Source organism: Cetorhinus maximus, chromosome 28, assembly GCF_964194155.1.
Source record: "Cetorhinus maximus chromosome 28, sCetMax3.hap1.1, whole genome shotgun sequence".
Taxonomy (NCBI): Eukaryota; Metazoa; Chordata; class Chondrichthyes; order Lamniformes; family Cetorhinidae; genus Cetorhinus; species Cetorhinus maximus.
This window is the reverse complement of record NC_135906.1, coordinates 20,401,979-20,420,346: the sequence shown is the minus strand read 5'-3', so window position 1 is coordinate 20,420,346 and position 18,368 is coordinate 20,401,979. Positions and strand designations below refer to the sequence as shown.

The following is an 18,368-nucleotide window of genomic DNA, read 5'->3' as shown; positions in this document are numbered from 1 at the left end:
TAATGTAGGAAATGCTTCAACACAAAGGCTTTCGACACCAAAGTTTGGTGTCTGTGGGCCAATTACTTCTTGACTTATCCTGGCTCTGTTTTGACCTTGGTGAAAACCTCAGCTATCAGCCTCCAACTGGGACTCTGGCTGCAGCACCTGCCTGGGATTTGTCCAACTATTTGATCCATGGGCTACAAGTTCCCAGCTAACCCCGGAATAAAATCAATGGGGATGATGAATCTGGGAACAAGGCAAGTCAGAGAGCTATCACCTCACAGCCAGGCCCAAGGTTCAAGTCTAGCTCTGACTGCTCTGGGAGGGTGTGTTGAGCCAGAATCAACCCAGTCCTTGGTGGAAAAAAGAACAATGTTACACATAAAGTAATGCTAATTAGTAAAGAGACCATAAAATTGATAGTCTGGGAAATGGCTATCATAGGATCCTTGAATGTTACAGCACAGAAGGAGGCTACTTGGTCCATAATTTCTGAGCCAGCTCTTCGAAAGAGTTATCCAATAAGTCCCACTCCCCTGCTCTTCCCACATCCACCTCCTCCTCCAGGTACCATGTCCTAAGAGGGTGTTGGTGACCATGGACGTCCATTGGATTGGTCCATGATTCTGCTGGGTAAAGTACTGCAGTGGTTTGCCATTGCCTTCCACAGTCTGACTGACCAGGAAACTCTCCCACTCTTACCGCCTGCCATCAAGCCTATTGGAAGAATTTACAGGCTGACAATCAACCTGTTTTGGCCACATTATGGACACATCTTCCTTGGCCATCAAGTCCTGAAGTGGGACCTGAACCTGGAGCTTCTGGCCCAGAGGTAGGGGCACTATCACTGCACCACACCCCCTTCTTTCCAAGTAGCCCAACAAATTATTTTATTTCTCAAGTATTTATACAATTCCCTTTTGAAAGTTGCTATTGAATCTGCTTCCACCGCCCTTTCAGGCAGTGTGTTCAAGATCGCAACAACTTGCCCTGTAAAAAAAATTCTCCTCCTTTCTCCCTCTGATTCTCTTGCCAGAGCTGTGCACCCAGGTATTAAAGTGGGGCTTTCAGACAACGTGCTTAACATAGAAGGAGCTTTAACTAGTCACCTAATCCATCCTCTTCGACGCGAGCAGGGTAAAAATAATCCCAATGCCCTGACCGTTGGGTAAGGTTAGAGGAAGCTGAGGAACACGCCAATGAGGCATGCAGTTCCGATTTACAATAGTGCAGTGACACCAAGATCCTCCAGAGCGACCGCTCTGCTCCACTCAAAAGGCAACAGGATCCAGGAAGAGCGACCGAGTGACCTGCTTTACCTTGGCTTTTCCGACACTCTGTAGAACATGGACCAAGGCAGAGGCCACCTCCTCCTTATCCTTCACCTTCAGGGCTGGCTCCAGCACAGTGCACAGAGTGGTATAGTGACCGATGAGGTACTCTGCAAACTCCTTGTAGTGTATCATTGGTAAGACCTTGATGTTCTGGTAACGCAGGTTAATGCGTATGGTTGGCAGCACCGTCTTCCCCTTGTTTACGGGCTGACTGGTGACGTTGTACCACTTCTCCACGTGTTGGCGGCCGGTGACCTCGGCGAGAGGGAGGGTGACGGAACCAAGGGCGATCATCTCTTTCCTCTTCTTATCCTCATCCCTGAAGAGATGCAAGGTGACTTCCTTTGTAGGGGGCAGATTGTTGAACTCAAAGTGCTCGCCCCAGAAGAGTTCCTCGTTGCTGACCTTGCTGGTCGTCCGTGCGTAGAGGTAGCCGTCGAGGTGCAGCTCGCAGAAGTATTTCTTCTTGGGGGTCAGGTCCTTGGCCTCGTTCACCCAAAGACTCAGCATGTTCTCCACCCTCTCACAGTTATCCTGAAAAACAATGGAACAGCCATACATGAGAGGTCATCAAACAAAAGACTGCATCTCTATAGCGCCCAGGACACCTGAAAGCACTTTGCATCCAACCAAGTAACTTTGGAAATCTCACCTGAAGACAGTCAACGCTTTGGCATGGAATTATGCAGAATGTACAGCGCAGAAACAGGCCAATGAGCCCAACGGATCCATCCTTCACACAAACCTCCCCCCACACTACTTCATCGCACCTCCTCAGTCTACCTTTCCTTTCTCCCTCACGGGCAGAAATTTTCGCTCGGTGGGCGGGCGGGTGCGCACCAAACCCACGTGAGCGCAAGATGACCCACGCTGACCTCTGCCGGGCATGGCAATGTCAACAATGCAGTGGCGCGATAGTTCGAGTCAGCGGGCACACACGCCAGAATCGGTGGCATGCCCGCCAACAACCAAAAGGCCTGTTAAGGCCATTAAATAATCAATTAACTTCGACATTTGTTTTTCTTTGGAAACCTCATCCATGGGCAGGATAAGGTTCCCAAAAGCAAATAATAATAATAAAATAAGAGTTTTAAAATTGAACGAATAACCATCATTGCTCATGTGACAGACAGAGTCACATGAGGGGACATGGTTGGTTACATTTTTTATTTTTTAAATCTTTTTTTATGTCCCTTCATCTCCCTGAGGCAGATTATTCGGCGCTCGCTCGCGTGCATGTGCAAAGCTCGCCTTCCTCCACCCCCTTCCCGCCCGCTCGCGTTTGAGACCGTAAGACCATAAGACATAGGAGCATAAATTAGGCCATTCGGCCCATCAAGTCTGCTCCGCCATTCAATCATGGCTGATAAGTTTCTCAACCCCATTCTCCCGCCTTCTCCCCGTAACCTTTGATCCCCTTACCAATCAAGAACCTATCTATCTCGGTATTAAATACACTCAATAACCTGGCCTCCACAGCCTTCTGTGGCAATGAATTCCATAGATTCACCACTCTCTGGCTAAAGAAGTTTCTCCTCATCTCTGTTCTAAAAGGTCTTCCCTTTACTCTGAGGCTGTGCCCTCGGGTCCTAGTCTCTCCTACTATTGGAAACATCTTCCCCACGTCCACTCTATCCAGGCCTTTCAGTATTCTGTAAGTTTCAATCAGATCCCCCCTCATCCTTCTAAACTCCATTGAGTATAGACCCAGAGTCCTCAAACGTTCCTCATATGTTAAGCCTTTCATTCCTGGGATCGTTCTCGCGAACCTCCTCTGGACCCTCTCCAGGACCAGAACATCCTTCCTGAGATACGGGGCCCAAAATTGCTCACAATATTCTAAATGTGGTCTGACCAGAGCCTTATAAAGCATCAGCATTATAAAGCCCGCCAGTGCGAAATCGCGGTCCCCATAAATACATCTATACTGTTCACCTCAACCAGTCCCTCTAAGTAGGGAGTTCCACATTCTCACCCCTCTCTGGGTAAAGAAGTTTCTCCGAACTCCCAATGGGATTTATTCGTGACTATATTATACTCATGGCCTCTGGTATTAGATTCTCCCAGACAAATATCTTCTCCACTGTGAAAAGGGCAAGCTGTAACATCTGATAACAGATAATCTGATAATGAATTGCTATCGACCTTTAGAACTTGGTTCTTACATTTTACATTGTAGAACGCCAAGTACCTATAGGGATAATAAATCATTCCGAGAAGTCAGAAAACAATTAAATGAAACCGCTTTGCTAGAGCCATCCTAGTTGGAATGATTAATGAGTGACAGAGAAATATTAAAAATTGAGAACATATAAGGGGCAAGAAAGGAGGTCATTCAGCCCATCAGACTCACTTCTTCTACACTCTGCCCAAAAACCCTAACTAAACTCTCTACCTGCTATAGTAAACTAGATCTTAACCTGATTATATGGAACTTACACAGACCATTTTGTACAAGTATACGAACATACAATTTAGGAGCAGGAGTAGGACATTTGGCCCCTTGAGCCTGCTCTGCCATTCAATAAGATCATGGATGATCCGATCATGGCCACAAGCCTAAATTTCCTACCCCTTCATATCCTTTGACTCCCTTGTTTTTTTTTTATTCATTCATGGGATGTGGGCATCGCTGACTGGGCCAGCATTTATTGCCCATCCCTAGTTGCCCTTCAGAAGGTGGTGGTGAGCTGCCTTCTTGAACCGCTGCAGTCCATGTGGTGTAGGTACACCCACAGTGCTGTTAGGGAGGGAGTTCCAGGATTTTGACCCAGTGACAGTGAAGGAACAGCGATATATTTCCAAGTCAGGATGGTGAGTGACTTGGAGGGCAACTTCCAGGTGGTGGTGTTCCCATCTATCTGCTGCCCTTGTCCTTCTAGATGGTAGTGGTCGTGGGTTTGGAAGGTGCTGTCTAAGCAGCCTTGGTGAATTCCTGCAGTGCATCTTGTAGATGGTACACACATTGCTGCTACTGTGCATCGGTGGTGGAGGGAGTGAATGTTTGTGGATGTGGTGCCAATCAAACGGGCTGCTTTGTCCTGGACAGTGTCAAGCTTCTTGAATGTTGTGGGAGCTGCACTTATCCAGTGGGGAGTATTCCATCACACTCCTGACTTATGCCTTGTAGATGGTGGACAGGCTTTGGGGAATCAGGAGGTGAGTTACTCGCTGCACAATTCCTAGCCTCTGACCTGCTCTTGTAACCACAGTATTTATATGGCTAGTCCAGTTCAGTTTCTGGTCAATGGTAACCCCCAGGATGTTGATAGTGGGGGATTCAGTGATGGTAATGCCATTAAATGTCAAGGGGCGATGGTTGGATTCTCTCTTGTTGGAGATGGTCATTGCCTGACACTTGTGTGGCACGAATGTTACTTGCCACTTGTCAACAAGCCTAGATATTGTCCAGGTCTTGCTGCATTTGGACATGGACTCTTTAGTATCTGAGGAGTTGCGAATGGTGCTGAACATTGTGCAATTGTCAGCGAACATCCCCACTTCTGACCTTATGATGGAAGGAAGGTCATTGATGAAGCAGTTGAAGATGGTTGGGCCTAGGACACTACCCTGAGGAACTCCTGCAGTGATGTCCTGAAACTGAGATGACTGACCTCCAACAACCACAACCATCTTCCTTTGTGCTAGGTATATCTCCAACCAGCCAAAAGTTTTCCCCCTGATTCCCATTGACTCCAGTTTTGCTGGAGCTCCTTGATGCCACACTCGGTCAAATGCTACCTTGATGTCAAGGGCAGTCACTCTCACATCTTAGTCAGGAATCTATCCACCTCTGCCTTAAAAATATCAAATGACCAAGCCTCCATCGCTCTCTGGGGAAGAGAGTTCCAAAGACTCTCGACCCTCTGAGAGAAAAAATTTCCTCTCATCTCCAACTGAAATGGGAGACCCTTTATTTTTAAAATGCGTCCCTTGTTCGAGTTCTAAACATGTTAAGCGCTACTATGCCAATATTGGTGGTTATAATTGACACCCAAAGCCCCATCTTATGCTCAGATTGCTCAGCTGTGCCATTTTCCCTCCTACCTTGTTGGGCTGGACAGTTCGAAGAAGATTCTCTATCCATTTGTCTCTCTCTGCAGCAGATGTACAACCGAAGCATCGGCTCCCTCTGGAGTTAATAACCTGAAATACAAAGAATTCAAGCATCTGAGCGAGTGAGAGACCATGAACTTGCCTGAAGGACCAGTTGTATAGGGAATAGATTCCCTTGTGAAACAGATCGCAGTGCCAATGACAAATAATCAGCTCCACTTCAAATCGCAATATCAGAAAGTCCCTCAGCAAGCCTCTCTGGACCACTTCCCCTCACCATTTCTTCAAAATTCCATATGGGATGATGGTGAGAACAAAGCTGCTGTGATACCAGTTCCTTCGGAAACGGAATTGACGTTCTATTTGAGAACATTCCCTTTTAGTGATAGTCCAAGTTTCACTTATACACTGGAAGGCTCACATTTTCATTGCAACATTTGCGTATCAATGTTGTTGTACTTGTGCAGGTATTTGGGTTTTATATATGTGGCTGTTGGTGTTGGACAATGAATGCAGTGTGTGTGATATAAACTGTTGGTGTTGGACAATACAGTGTCCGTGATATACACTGTTGGTGTTGGACAGTGAATGCAGTGTGTATGATATACACTGTTGGTGTTGGACAGTGGATGCAGTGTGTGTGATATAAACTGTTGGTGTTGGACAATACAGTGTCCGTGATATACACTGTTGGTGTTGGACAGTGAATGCAGTATGTATGATATACACTGTTGGTGTTGGACAATGAATGCAGTGTGTGTGATATAAACTGTTGGTGTTGGACAATACAGTGTCCGTGATATACACTGTTGGTGTTGGACAGTGAATGCAGTATGTATGATATACACTGTTGGTGTTGGACGTTGAATGCAGTGTGTATGATATACACTGTTGGTGTTGGACAGTGGATGCAGTATGTGTGATATACACTGTTGGTGTTGGACAGTGAATGCAGTGTGTATGAAATACACTGTTGGTGTTGGACGTTGAATGCAGTGTGTATGATATACACTGTTGGTGTTGGACAGTGGATGCAGTGTGTATGATATAAACTGTTGGTGCTGGACAGTGGATGCAGTATGTATGATATACACTGTTGGTGTTGGACAATGAATGCAGTGTGTATGATATACACTGTTGGTGTTGGACAGTGAATGCAGTGTGTATGATATACACTGTTGGTGTTGGACAGTGGATGCAGTATGTATGATATACACTGTTGGTGTTGGACAGTGAATGCAGTGTGTATGATATACACTGTTGGTGTTGGACAGTGAATGCAGTGTGTATGATATACACTGTTGGTGTTGGACAGTGGATGCAGTATGTATGATATACACTGTTGGTGTTGGACAATGAATGCAGTGTGTATGATATACACTTTTGGTGTTGGACAGTGAATGCAGTGTGTATGATATAAACTGTTGGTGCTGGACAGTGGATGCAGTATGTATGATATACACTGTTGGTGTTGGACAGTGAATGCAGTGTGTATGATATACACTGTTGGTGTTGGACAGTGGATGCAGTATGTATGATATACACTGTTGGTGTTGGACGGTGAGTGCAGTGTGTATGATATACACTGTTGGTGTTGGACAGTGAATGCAGTGTGTATGAAATACACTGTTGGTGTTGGACAGTGAATGCAGTGTGTATGAAATACACTGTTGGTGTTGGACAGTGAATGCAGTATGTATGATATACACTGTTGGTGTTGGACAGTGAATGCAGTGTGTATGATATACACTGTTGGTGTTGGACAGTGAATGCAGTGTGTATGATATACACTGTTGGTGTTGGACAGTGAATGCAGTGTGTATGATATACACTGTTGGTGTTGGACAGTGAATGCAGTGTGTATGAAATACACTGTTGGTGTTGGACAGTGAATGCAGTGCCTGTGATGTACACTGTTGGTGTTGGACAGTGAATGCAGTGTGTATGATATACACTGTTGGTGTTGGACAGTGAATGCAGTGCCTGTGATGTACAGTGCGTATGTATGAGCATATACACTAGCCACCTTCCCTCTGAAGTGCTGCAGCCATACAAATATCCCAGCCACCCAACTGACAAGCACTTCATTAGGTCCTGTCATGTGAATGGCCCAAGCCCCACCTATTTGACTGATTGTACACTACACACAAACATCAATGCCATTACCTCGAAGCAGTATCTCTCTCCCAGAATACTACTGTGAAGTGGTCTGATCTGAACATTCGTCTCATTCGTCAAATCGAGTGTTTCCATTGGGTTCAAAGATCCCGTCAGGGACTCATAAGAGACAGCTTCACTCAACCTCTGTATACTGGTGCGCCTAGGACATAGCAGGGTGAAGCTGGTTAGAATCAGAGAGTAGGCAAAATCATTCATTATCATCTTGAAATTGTGTAGGGAAGCAAAGACCATGGGCCAGGTATTGCTGGAGTTAGCATCACATGACAAACGCTGTGAGTTTGGACTATTTCCAGTACCTTTCAACTCAAATTATTTCTCACCAAAACTGTTGGAGAGTGTATATATAGAGATAAAGGCTTATGGGGAGATGTCGAGTAATGGGTTAAGATCAGGAACACCCGATCCTGAGTTAATGTCTAACGTAAAGTTGATGCAATATCTCATGGGTAAGAAACTGAGATCTGGAGGTTAAGCAGAAGTACAAGCTCGTGTAGAGTTACTGAGACGTACATAGATCTGTAAGTAAACAAGAATGGTTTTACAAATTTCAGACTAAAGTAGCTTTCTCAGGAAACAGATAAACCCTAAATAAACCCCACCTAAACCTCAAACTCAAGACAAAATAGAAACTTGCTGATAACAGGGGCAAGAGCAACAGGGCATCTGGGACCTTGCTGAACAACAGTCTATCTCCTTAACCAAAAATATTTAAGGATGAAGATGGAATCAAAAGAACAAGGGAGAAGAAAATGGAGTGAAGTAGAGTCAAATCAGGTACAGAAAGAGAAAGAAAGAGAGGGAAAGAAAGATTGGATTGCGAGTGAGAGAGAAAACAGAGACAGAAGGAAAAATAGGAAACTATTTTAAAATCTCTAACAACAATTTGCTACCTGTAGGAATGAGGCTCAATGGTTTTAATTGTTCCCTTTCTGAGCAGGAGAAGTTGGGTTGACCTGTCAAGGATTATGGGAGAGGCAGGAAAGTGCTGTTAAGGCCACAATCAGATCAGCCATGATTTTATTGAATGGTGGAGCAGGCTAAATGGGCCTACTCCTGCTCCAATTTCTTATGTTCTTACAAGGACCAATAGATGTGACATAAGGGAACAATGTAGTGAGGGTTGAAGAATGTCTTAGGAAAGGTTTTAACATACAATGCCTGTAGTTATAACTTGTGCTACCATACAAATATGAGACTGTTAGTTTCACTCAGGGAAAGTTTAAGGAAGTCACATTTATGTGATCTTCAGAAATTAAGGTGAAAGTATCTGATTAATGCAATTGAAAGAGAGGTGGTTTTGTCTCAAACCCACCCTATACCCAATATCATAGTGTTTAATGATGATATTAGTCACAGATGCCTCATTGTCTAAGAAATAATTGTTAACAAGATCCAAGCCAGTTGGTGAAGCTGAAACCAAGACACAGAACTTTTCTTTATTAAGAGAGTTTATTGACTTGTTCAGTCTCACAGCTCTCCTCCCACTGACCCCAGTGTCCCAGATGTCCCCTGTTTATATGTGCTGAAAGACCATTAATACCCACTTTTTCTTTTTCTCTTAACCTCAACAATGTAATTGACATTAACAAGCCTTAGCAATGTAATTTGACAAGACATTAACAATATTGTGCAACCTGATGCTTTTGTTGTTTGCAGACTGTGGTGTTTCTGGTTGACTTTGACTTTTCCTCTTCCATCTTTTGATGATTAGATTCTAGAACGGGAAAGAGAGAATTAATTCTACGGAGCAGAAACACGCACAGCTGTCAGAGGGAGCGATGGTTTCCAGCATTTCAAACTGCACCAATGGAAATGAATTGGTGAATACTTTACTGCCCAATTACAGAGTGTAGACTTTCAACCTTCTGAAGGTGTGAGAAAGAGGCAAGAAGAGGAAGAAGGCGAGAGAGAGAGGAGGCGGCACAGGGGACAAGGTTTAAAAATAAGGTTCTGAGGAAGAGTCTGAAGAGGAAGACTCTGAAGAAGAGTGATACGGACTCGAAACGTTAACTCTGTTTCTCTCTCCACAGATGCTGCCAGACCTGCTGAGCTTTTCCAGCATTTTCTGTTTTCCTTAAAAGTAAAGGGTCTCTCATTTAAGACGGGGATGAGGAGAAATGTTTTTTCTCGGAGGTTTATGAGTCTGTGGAATTCTCTTCCACAGAGAGTGGTAGAGGCAGAGTCATCGAATACTTTTAAAGCAGAAGTAGATTGATTCTTGACTAACAAGGGAGTGAAAGGATATCAGGAGTAAACAGGAAAGTGGCGTTGAGGCCACAATCAGATCTGCCTTATTGATCTTATTGAATGGCAGAGCAGGCTCAAGGGGCCGAATGGCCTACTCCACTCCTAATTTGTACGTTTGTATGTATAGAGAGGGAGAGCAAGAGAGAAAGATCAAGAAACAGGGAGAGAGGGAGAAGGAAATGGGAGAGAGGAGAAAGGGAGATAGAAAGAGAGAATGAGAGAGGGAGAAAGACAGAGAGGAAGAGAGTGAGAGAGTGTGAAAGAAAGTGTATGTCGATGTTTGCTGGGACCCAGGAGTATGTCGATATTAGGTGGGGGTCCCGAGAAGTGTGCTGATATTTGCAGGAAGTCCCTGGGGAGAGTGGGGGTTGGCGAGGGAGATATTGGCAGAGTTCTCCCTAACTAAAGAGCTTCTGGTGCTGTGGGGACCACAGTGGTAAACAGCCTGGATTAGTCTCCGGCATTCTTCTTTGGATCGATTGCCTTTTTAACCTCATCCCGTTTATAGAAACACTTTGCACACACCTGCGGTCATTCGAGTCAGCTGGGAAATAGTGAAGTGGGGTCAGTGGGTTGACGCTGGATTTAAGGTTCCCCTTGAAACACAATCAACACTCACGCATGTCAGCTCTTTGACCTCTGAGGATTGGAGTCGGATGATGTACTTTCCACCGAAATCCATTACTCAAGTGGCCAATAAAACCAGAAGTACAGCAATGGCTTCCTGTACGATCAGCACAACGTAGCTAAAAAAATAAGACTTGGTAACCCACAAAAAAGCTTCTCGTTGCATGAGAATGCATGGCAGTAATGGAAATCTCCCCACAATGAGAATGTTAGAGCAATGATTTTGAAATATCTGAGGGGAAATGCATAAAAGATATAAATGTATGTGTGAATAGATGTATATGTGCGCCGCACACACACACACACACACACACATAGAGATGAAGTAAATCCAAGAGACTATTTCTGCAGAGTCAGGGAGATTCCCCAGACCTTTCAAAATGCTGGCTGGGACGCAGTCCCGGGATTGTTGTCCCCATTCCCAATACCCCTAACTTTTGTCAAGGTGGGATAAGGGCGCGGGTTGGTGTGGGTCGTGAGCCCAGGTTGGAAGCCCTGAACTCCCGACCTAGGCCAGCTTATTGAGGGAAAAACCTCCCGACTCCCGCTACCCACCTCTAGGATAAAAATCCAGTCCTACCTCTCCCCAGGGTGTGTTGGAAAATGTCTCCAGGCCCAAATAGCAAAGTTGAGCCTAGAGATAGAGGCTTCTCTAGGGATGGTCAAATATTTGATCTGACCTGAATTTTTAAGCAGAAAACATCGAAACAAAAACGGTACACCTGAAATGAGGGACTTCAGTTCGTGTGGAGAGACTGGAGAAGCTGGGGTCGTTTTCTTTAGAGCAGAGAAGGCTAAGGGGAGATTTATTGGAGACATTCAAAATCACCAAGGGTTTTTATTCGAGTGGATCGGGGAGAAACTGTTTCCAACGTTAGGAGGGTCGGAAAGTAAAGGAGACAAACTTAAGATGATTGGCAAAAGAACCAGGGGGTTGGGGGGGAGGGGATGCTGTGGGGAATTTTTTTTTATGCAGCAAGTTGTGATCTGGAATGTGCTGCCTGAAAAGGCGGTGGAAGCAGATTCAAGAGGAGCTTTCGAAAGGAAATTGGATACATACTTGAAGGGAGACAATGTGCAGGGACATAGGGAAAGAGCTGGAGAGTGGGACTAATTGGATAGTCCTTCTAAAGAAGCAGTAAGGCGGGACGATCGGCCTCCTGTTCAGCTGTATTGTTTCCCTGCTGATAAACAGCCAAAATGAGCAATAAAAACCGACGCAAGGCAAAGCGAGAACAGGAGAGACTTCCCTGTACTGATGGTGCCATGTGTGGGACAGATGCACAATGGTGAGTATTTACCTTCACATTGTTGACTGGACCTTCACTGGTGCCTCCACTCCTTTCCAATTTTCTCACCGTGGAGGGGCTCTTTTTACCAGGGACAGGCTCTGAGGAAACAGAAAGATTCATTAAAGAGAAGTCCTGTTGCAGAGGGCTTGCCACCCTTTTGCCAGTAACATATTCCCATTTGGACTCCCTTTGGAATGATTCCCTCCCACGGCCCTAAGCCGTAGACACAATCTGCAAACTTGCACCAAGTCCTGTTTGCCCATTATCCCTGTGCTCGCTGACCCACACTGGCGTCTGGCAATGCCTCAATTATCCAAATATTTTCACCCTTGTTTTCAATTCTTGCCCATGGCCTCACTCCATTCCATCTCTGTAACCTCCTCCAGACCTACAACCCTCGAGGCATCCACGCTCCTTCCAATTCTGGCCTCCTTCGCTTCCCCGATTTGTATCACTCCACCAAAAGCCTGGTAGATTTTAAGGAATGTCTATAAGGAGGAGAGAGAGGTGAAGATTCAAAGAGAGAGATGAGGAGTCAGAGAGAGAGAGAGAGGTGAAGAGCCAGAGAGAGAGGTGAAAGAGTCGGAGAGAGAGAGGTGAAGAGTCAGAGAGAGAGAGGTAAAGAGTCAGAGAGAGAGAGAGGTGAAGAGTCAGAGAGAGAGAGAGGTGAAGAGTCAGAGAGAGAGAGGTGAAGAGTCAGAGAGAGAGAGGTGAAGAGTCAGAGAGAGAGAGGTGAAGAGTCAGAGAGAGAGAGGTGAAGAGTCAGAGAGAGAGAGGTGAATAGTCAGAGAGAGAGAGAGGTGAAGAGTCAGAGAGAGAGAGAGGTGAAGAGTCAGAGAGAGAGAGGTGAAGAGTCAGAGAGAGAGAGGTGAAGAGTCAGAGAGAGAGAGAGGTGAAGAGTCAGAGAGAGAGAGAGGTGAAGAGTCAGAGAGAGAGGTGAAGAGTCAGAGAGAGAGGTGAAGAGTCAGAGAGAGAGGTGAAGAGTCAGAGAGAGAGATGAAGAGTCAGAGAGAGAGATGAAGAGTCAGAGAGAGAGAGGTGAAGAGTCAGAGAGAGAGAGGTGGAGAGTCAGAGAGAGAGGTGAAGAGTCAGAGAGAGAGAGAGGTGAAGAGTCAGAGAGAGAGGTGAAGAGTCAGAGAGAGAGGTGAAGAGTCAGAGAGAGAGGTGAAGAGTCAGAGAGAGAGATGAAGAGTCAGAGAGAGAGATGAAGAGTCAGAGAGAGAGAGGTGAAGAGTCAGAGAGAGAGAGGTGGAGAGTCAGAGAGAGAGGTGGAGAGTCAGAGAGAGAGAGAAGTGAAGAGTCAGAGAGAGAGAGAGGTGAAGAGTCAGAGAGAGAGAGGTGAAGAGTCAGAGAGAGAGAGGTGAAGAGTCAGAGAGAGAGAGGTGAAGAGTCAGAGAGAGAGAGAGGTGAAGAGTCAGAGAGAGAGAGGTGAAGAGTCAGAGAGAGAGAGGTGAAGAGTCAGAGAGAGAGAGAGGTGAAGAGTCAGAGAGAGAGAGAGGTGAAGAGTCAGAGAGAGAGAGGTGAAGAGTCAGATGGAGAGAGGTGAAGAGTCAGATGGAGAGAGGTGAAGAGTCAGATGGAGAGAGGTGAAGAGTCAGAGAGAGAGAGGTGAAGAGTCAGAGAGAGAGAGAGGTGAAGAGTCAGAGAGAGAGAGAGGTGGAGAGTCAGAGAGAGAGAGAGGTGGAGAGTCAGAGAGAGAGAGGGGGAGAGTCAAACAGCTTTAGGGAGAGAATTCCAGAGCTTGTGGCCAAGGCAGCTGAAGGTATTGGCTGCCAATCGTGGAGAGGTTAAAATTGGGGATGCGCAAGAAGCCAGAATTGGAGAAGTGCAGAGATCTTGGAGGGCTGTGGGGCTGGAGGGGATGACAGAGATAGGGAGAGGCAAGGCAGAATGGGACTTGGGAAAAAGAATGAGAATTTTATGGTCCTGTAAAGGAGCAGCTCCTCGAACATGGAGAACTGGAACTCATCATTTAATGGAAATGTGCAACTGCATTAAATAATGCAGAGGTTCATGTCACCAACTAAATGAAATAGGCTGCAACTCCGGTGTGACACAATCTCATGCTAGTTTTTGTTCAGTGACAACCAATTGCCTTGTGTCACCCAACTTTAATGCACCAACTTGGACATAATAGTAACTGAGGAAAGTTCACTTTGTGCATGGCAGCTGCCTAACAGGTCTCCTGCTAAATGACGTCAAACTGAGCTGCCAGACCCCCTGTGGCATTGGTTCTGGATAATCCCAGGTCCAGAGTGCGATTCCTGACCACGGTCCAGCTCCAACAAGCTAAGCATGACAGTGATTCCGGTCTTCATTGTAAATTATTAATTGGGCATGAAGCTGCCTATTACACGATGGGGCTGAAGCAAAACTATTACTTATCATATTATAAGACGTCTCCCTTTTAAGACGGAGATGGGGAGAATTTTTTTTTCCTCTCTCATCAGAGGGTCTGTGGAATTCTCTTCCCCAGTGAACAGCGGAGGCTGGGGGTCATTGAGTTTAGTTAAGGTTGAGTTAGATTTTTGATAGACAAGGGATCGAGAGCTATGGGCAGGAAGACTGAAATTGGAGTTGAGACCACAATCAGATCAGCCATAGAGTGTCAGAGCAGGATCCAGAGGTCAGCTGGCCTACTCTTGCTCATGAACGCTATGGTCCGATTATCATTCTACATCATAACAGTGACCACGTCCCAAAAATGCTTCATTGGGCGTAGAGTGCTTTGGAATAGCCTGAGGTCATGAAAGGCGCTATATAAATTCTTTACTTAAGAAACAGACTCAGCCATTACCAAATTTGTACTTTATTATTTTTTTTCCACAGATATAATTGTAAGACCCTTCAGCAGGCATTCAGAAAACTGCCCGCTTAAGATGCAAATAACTTTCTTCGAAACCCCTCTCTCCTTTCAGTTATATCCTACATCGCGGTGAGATTGGGAATGGGTACACATTCCGGGAGCTTGGTTACGGAGGTCGGTACTCCCGATTCACTTAGTGTAGGGAAAGCGCTGGATCGTGAAAATCGTATCCCAACAGCAGCGTGGGTTTAGGTGCAATGCAAAATCTCCTGAACCCCCAGAGGAGACTTTAATCCCAAATCCAGACAAGCAGCTCCTCACACAGCAATATAACAGCCCAATTTTCCCCACTCCCAATGCCCTGACCTGCAAACAGCTTCACTAGGAAAGAAGATCCAGTCATTTATTTCATCGCTGTTTTGTGGGATCTTGCTATGCACAGATTGGCTGCCGTGTTTCCTACATTATAACAGTGGCTACACTTCAAAAGTACTTCACTGGCTATAAAGCCTTTGGGGGGTTTGCGAAAGGCTACATAAGCACATCTTCCTTCCTCTTATCAACTGTCCAGTGGCTGGAATGCAAGTAGTTAATATGTAGAATTATATGGGATAGATAGACAGGAACAGGCCATTCAGCCCAACCAGTGCATGCTGGCATTTATGCTCCGCTTGTTCCTCCTCATCTAAACCTATCATCCTAACCCTCTATTTCCTTCTCCCTCAGATAGGCTTGACTAGCTTCCCCATAAATACATCTATACTATTCACTTTAACCACACCCTGTGGTTAACAAGTTCCACATTCTCCCCGCTCTCTGGGTAAAGAAGTTTCTTCTGAATTCCCTGTCTGATTTCTTTTCTTGCTGACTATCTTTACATTCATGGCCTCAAGTTATGCTTTTCTCCACAAGTGGAAACGCTCTCTCTCTCTCTCTCTCTCTGTCTGCTCTCAAAACCTTTCATGATTTTAAAATTAGGATACTCCTCAACCATCTCTTTTTTTGGGGGTAAAGACCCCAGCCTGATGACCCTTTCCTGGTGGATATAACCTCGCAGATCCTTGGACATCTTCTTTTTGCACCCTCTCCAAGTGTCTCTACGTCCTTTTCACAACGTGGCAACCAGAACCCTGTCCACGTTTTATGTTCTGTTACTGAAACATGGGCCAGGATTTTATGGCCCTACCGCGGTGTGTTTACCCCCCCAACCCCACCACCCCCCCTCCCCCCCACCCCCCCCCCCCACCAACCCGCTGGATGCAGTGAGCCATTTAAATCCCTATTCAGTTCAGCGGGGCCGTAAATTCCTGGCCGTGGACTTAACCTGCACCCGATAGGAACTGGGTTAGGTCAACCCAAACGCTTTTGATTTGGATCTGGAATCCCACACTGCATGGGTTTGATTTTTTGAAATCAGATTCCAGTATTTAGCTGATTATATTTCTTCTCTGCGTTTGGTAGGCTTGGTTCCTTGGGTCCGACGTGAGATACACTGACACAAACTCTCTTTCTCTCGATGTGGATGTTGGTTGACCTGTGTTTCCTAGGGACCCGAGATCTATACGGTGTGTGCCACAAGGGACCCTTAGAGACTTGGGTGATATGATGTTGCATGTGATATGTGGCTACTGTTTCCTGTTCTCAACATGCTGCAGGGGTAAGTCAGTGAAAAACAAAGCCAAAGATGTTTTTTATATCGCTCATCTGTACCAGATCAAGTCTACAACAACAACTTGTATTTACATAATGCCTCCAGGGTCATTAAACATCCCGAGGCCCTTCACATGGGGGGAAAACAAAAGTAGACGGTGAGCCATACTGGGAGATATTAGGGCGGACGATCAAAGGCTTCCTCAACGGGATAGTTTAAGGAAGGGTTTTAAAGGAAGAGGGAGGGGATTCCAGAGCTCAGGGCCTCAGCAGTCGAAGACTTGGCTGCCAAATAGTGGAGCGATGAAAAACAAGGGGTGCACAAGAGGCCAGAATTAGAGGAGCAGTGATATCTCAGAGGGACGAGGGGAGTTCACAGAGACAGGGAGGGGCAAGGCCGCGGAGGAATTTGAAAACGAGGGTGAGAATTTTAAAATTGAGGGGTTGCTTGACCAAGAGCTAATGTAGCTCATCCCCATCACCCACAGGTGAATGGTAGCGAGCTCGGGCACAGGCAGCAGAGTCTTACATGACCGAGTCAGCAGAGGGCAGAACATGGGAGACCAGCGTTGGAATGGTCAAATCTAGCGGTAACAACGGCCTAGGTGATGGTTTCAGCAGCAGATGAGCTGAGGCAGCTTGATACGACAGAATTTTAAAAGCTGGAGAAATGTCCTTCCTCCCGACTACAGAGTGTGTTCAGCACCAGCACCAGCTTTTACCCTGAAGGATTGGCTGATACACCTCGATCTGGGGCAGGTTTAATTTGCCAGTTAATGTGCCAGTCCTGCAAGTTCTTAAAAATAACAGGGAGGCTCAGGGCGACATGTTGTTTGCATTAAGTCACTCAGTACAGAAATGTGTAGGAACCTGACAATGCTCGTGATATTCTTACAGACTCCCCCCCAGCGCAACGGCTGAAACGGTTCCAGAATCAAAGGCCCACAGAAGGAGGCCATTCGGCCCATTGAGCCTGTGCCGGCACTTTGAAAGAGCTATTCAATAACCCCCAACTCCCCCCCTGCTCTTTCCTCATAGCCCCCGCAAAGTTCTCCTCTTCAGAATAGTTATCCAAATCCCTTTTTAAAAGCTGCTATTGAATCTGCTTCCAGGCAGCGCTTCCCAGGTCACAGCGCATGTGGCTAGATATTGGCTGGTGCAGCGGCAGGGAGAGGGATGATCAGTACCCTCGGGATGAAAAGCGGGCCTACTAATTTAGGACCGGGATGTCGAGTTTCCCTAGGGTGAGATAGGCTGGCCGGAGGCTCGTGTGGAGTCTCAACAACAGGGTTACTGGTTAGCTGGCATGGGTTAGTGGGCTGAACGGCCACTTTCTGTGCTGTAGACCTTGATGTAATTCCACATGATCGGATGGATAAAGCTGAGTTGGACACGGGGGCAGGAGGACAACCTATCCCAGTCCTAATATAAATCAGCTGACAGCAGTGCAGCTCGCCAAAGATTGTATCAATCATCAGAAAAGTCATGCTCAGCATCTTTATCAGACAATGCTGCATCTAAGTGGCTCTGAGGTGGAGCCTGTCACGTCCTGCAGATACTATCGCAGAGGCAGCTCAAGAGTTATGATAAGTAAAGCGGTGGGGGGAATGGTAACCGAGCTAATTCACAACTGAACTGCCGGTAATTATCAAAATGTGTGAAGTACCACTTCAGTGATAATCACACACTAAGCAACCAAGATGCTTCCAAGGTCTTACATTGCATCAAACTATGGGTTAAAAAAAACCTCCATCTCGCCAGAGAGGTCAGCAGCGGCTCAGGTCGGAATGTCCTCGCCTCAGAAGGTGGTTGGGTTCAAGTTCCCCCCTCCAGGGCTGGCATTTCCAATGCAGTACAGAGGGAGTGCGGCACTGTCGGGGGTGCTGTCTTTCCGATGAGGCTGAAGCTTCGTCTGCTGTCTCTCAGGTGGATGTAAAAAAATCCATGAACTATTTCAAAGAAGAGTTCGCCCCCCCGCTCCACTGTTCCCCTCACCATTATTTATCCCACAATCAACACTCCTAAAAATACAGATTGTCCGTTCATTTAACTGGTTGCTGTTTGTGGAATCTTGCTGTGTGCCAGTTGCCTTATATCACAACAGTGACCACATTGAAAAAAGTACTTCAATGGTTGCAAAACACTTTGTGATGCCTGGAGGTAGGAAAAGGCATTTTTGAAATGCAGTTC

The 18,368-nt window shown here is 46.0% G+C and overlaps 1 protein-coding gene across 1 annotated transcript in view; it reads right to left on the bottom strand.

Annotated features, from left to right (window-relative positions):
• LOC144668906 (ras/Rap GTPase-activating protein SynGAP-like) overlaps positions 1–18,368 on the bottom strand; it is an 86,842-nt gene that overhangs the window by 20,519 nt on the left and 47,955 nt on the right. The window contains exons 4-8 of the mRNA XM_078531376.1: positions 11,732–11,820; positions 9,191–9,270; positions 7,542–7,695; positions 5,367–5,465; positions 1,305–1,853 (exon numbers count right to left, since the gene is read on the bottom strand). Of these exons, the coding sequence (XP_078387502.1) occupies positions 1,305–1,853; positions 5,367–5,465; positions 7,542–7,695; positions 9,191–9,270; positions 11,732–11,820 (971 nt within the window). The remainder of the gene's footprint in view (positions 1–1,304; positions 1,854–5,366; positions 5,466–7,541; positions 7,696–9,190; positions 9,271–11,731; positions 11,821–18,368) is intronic.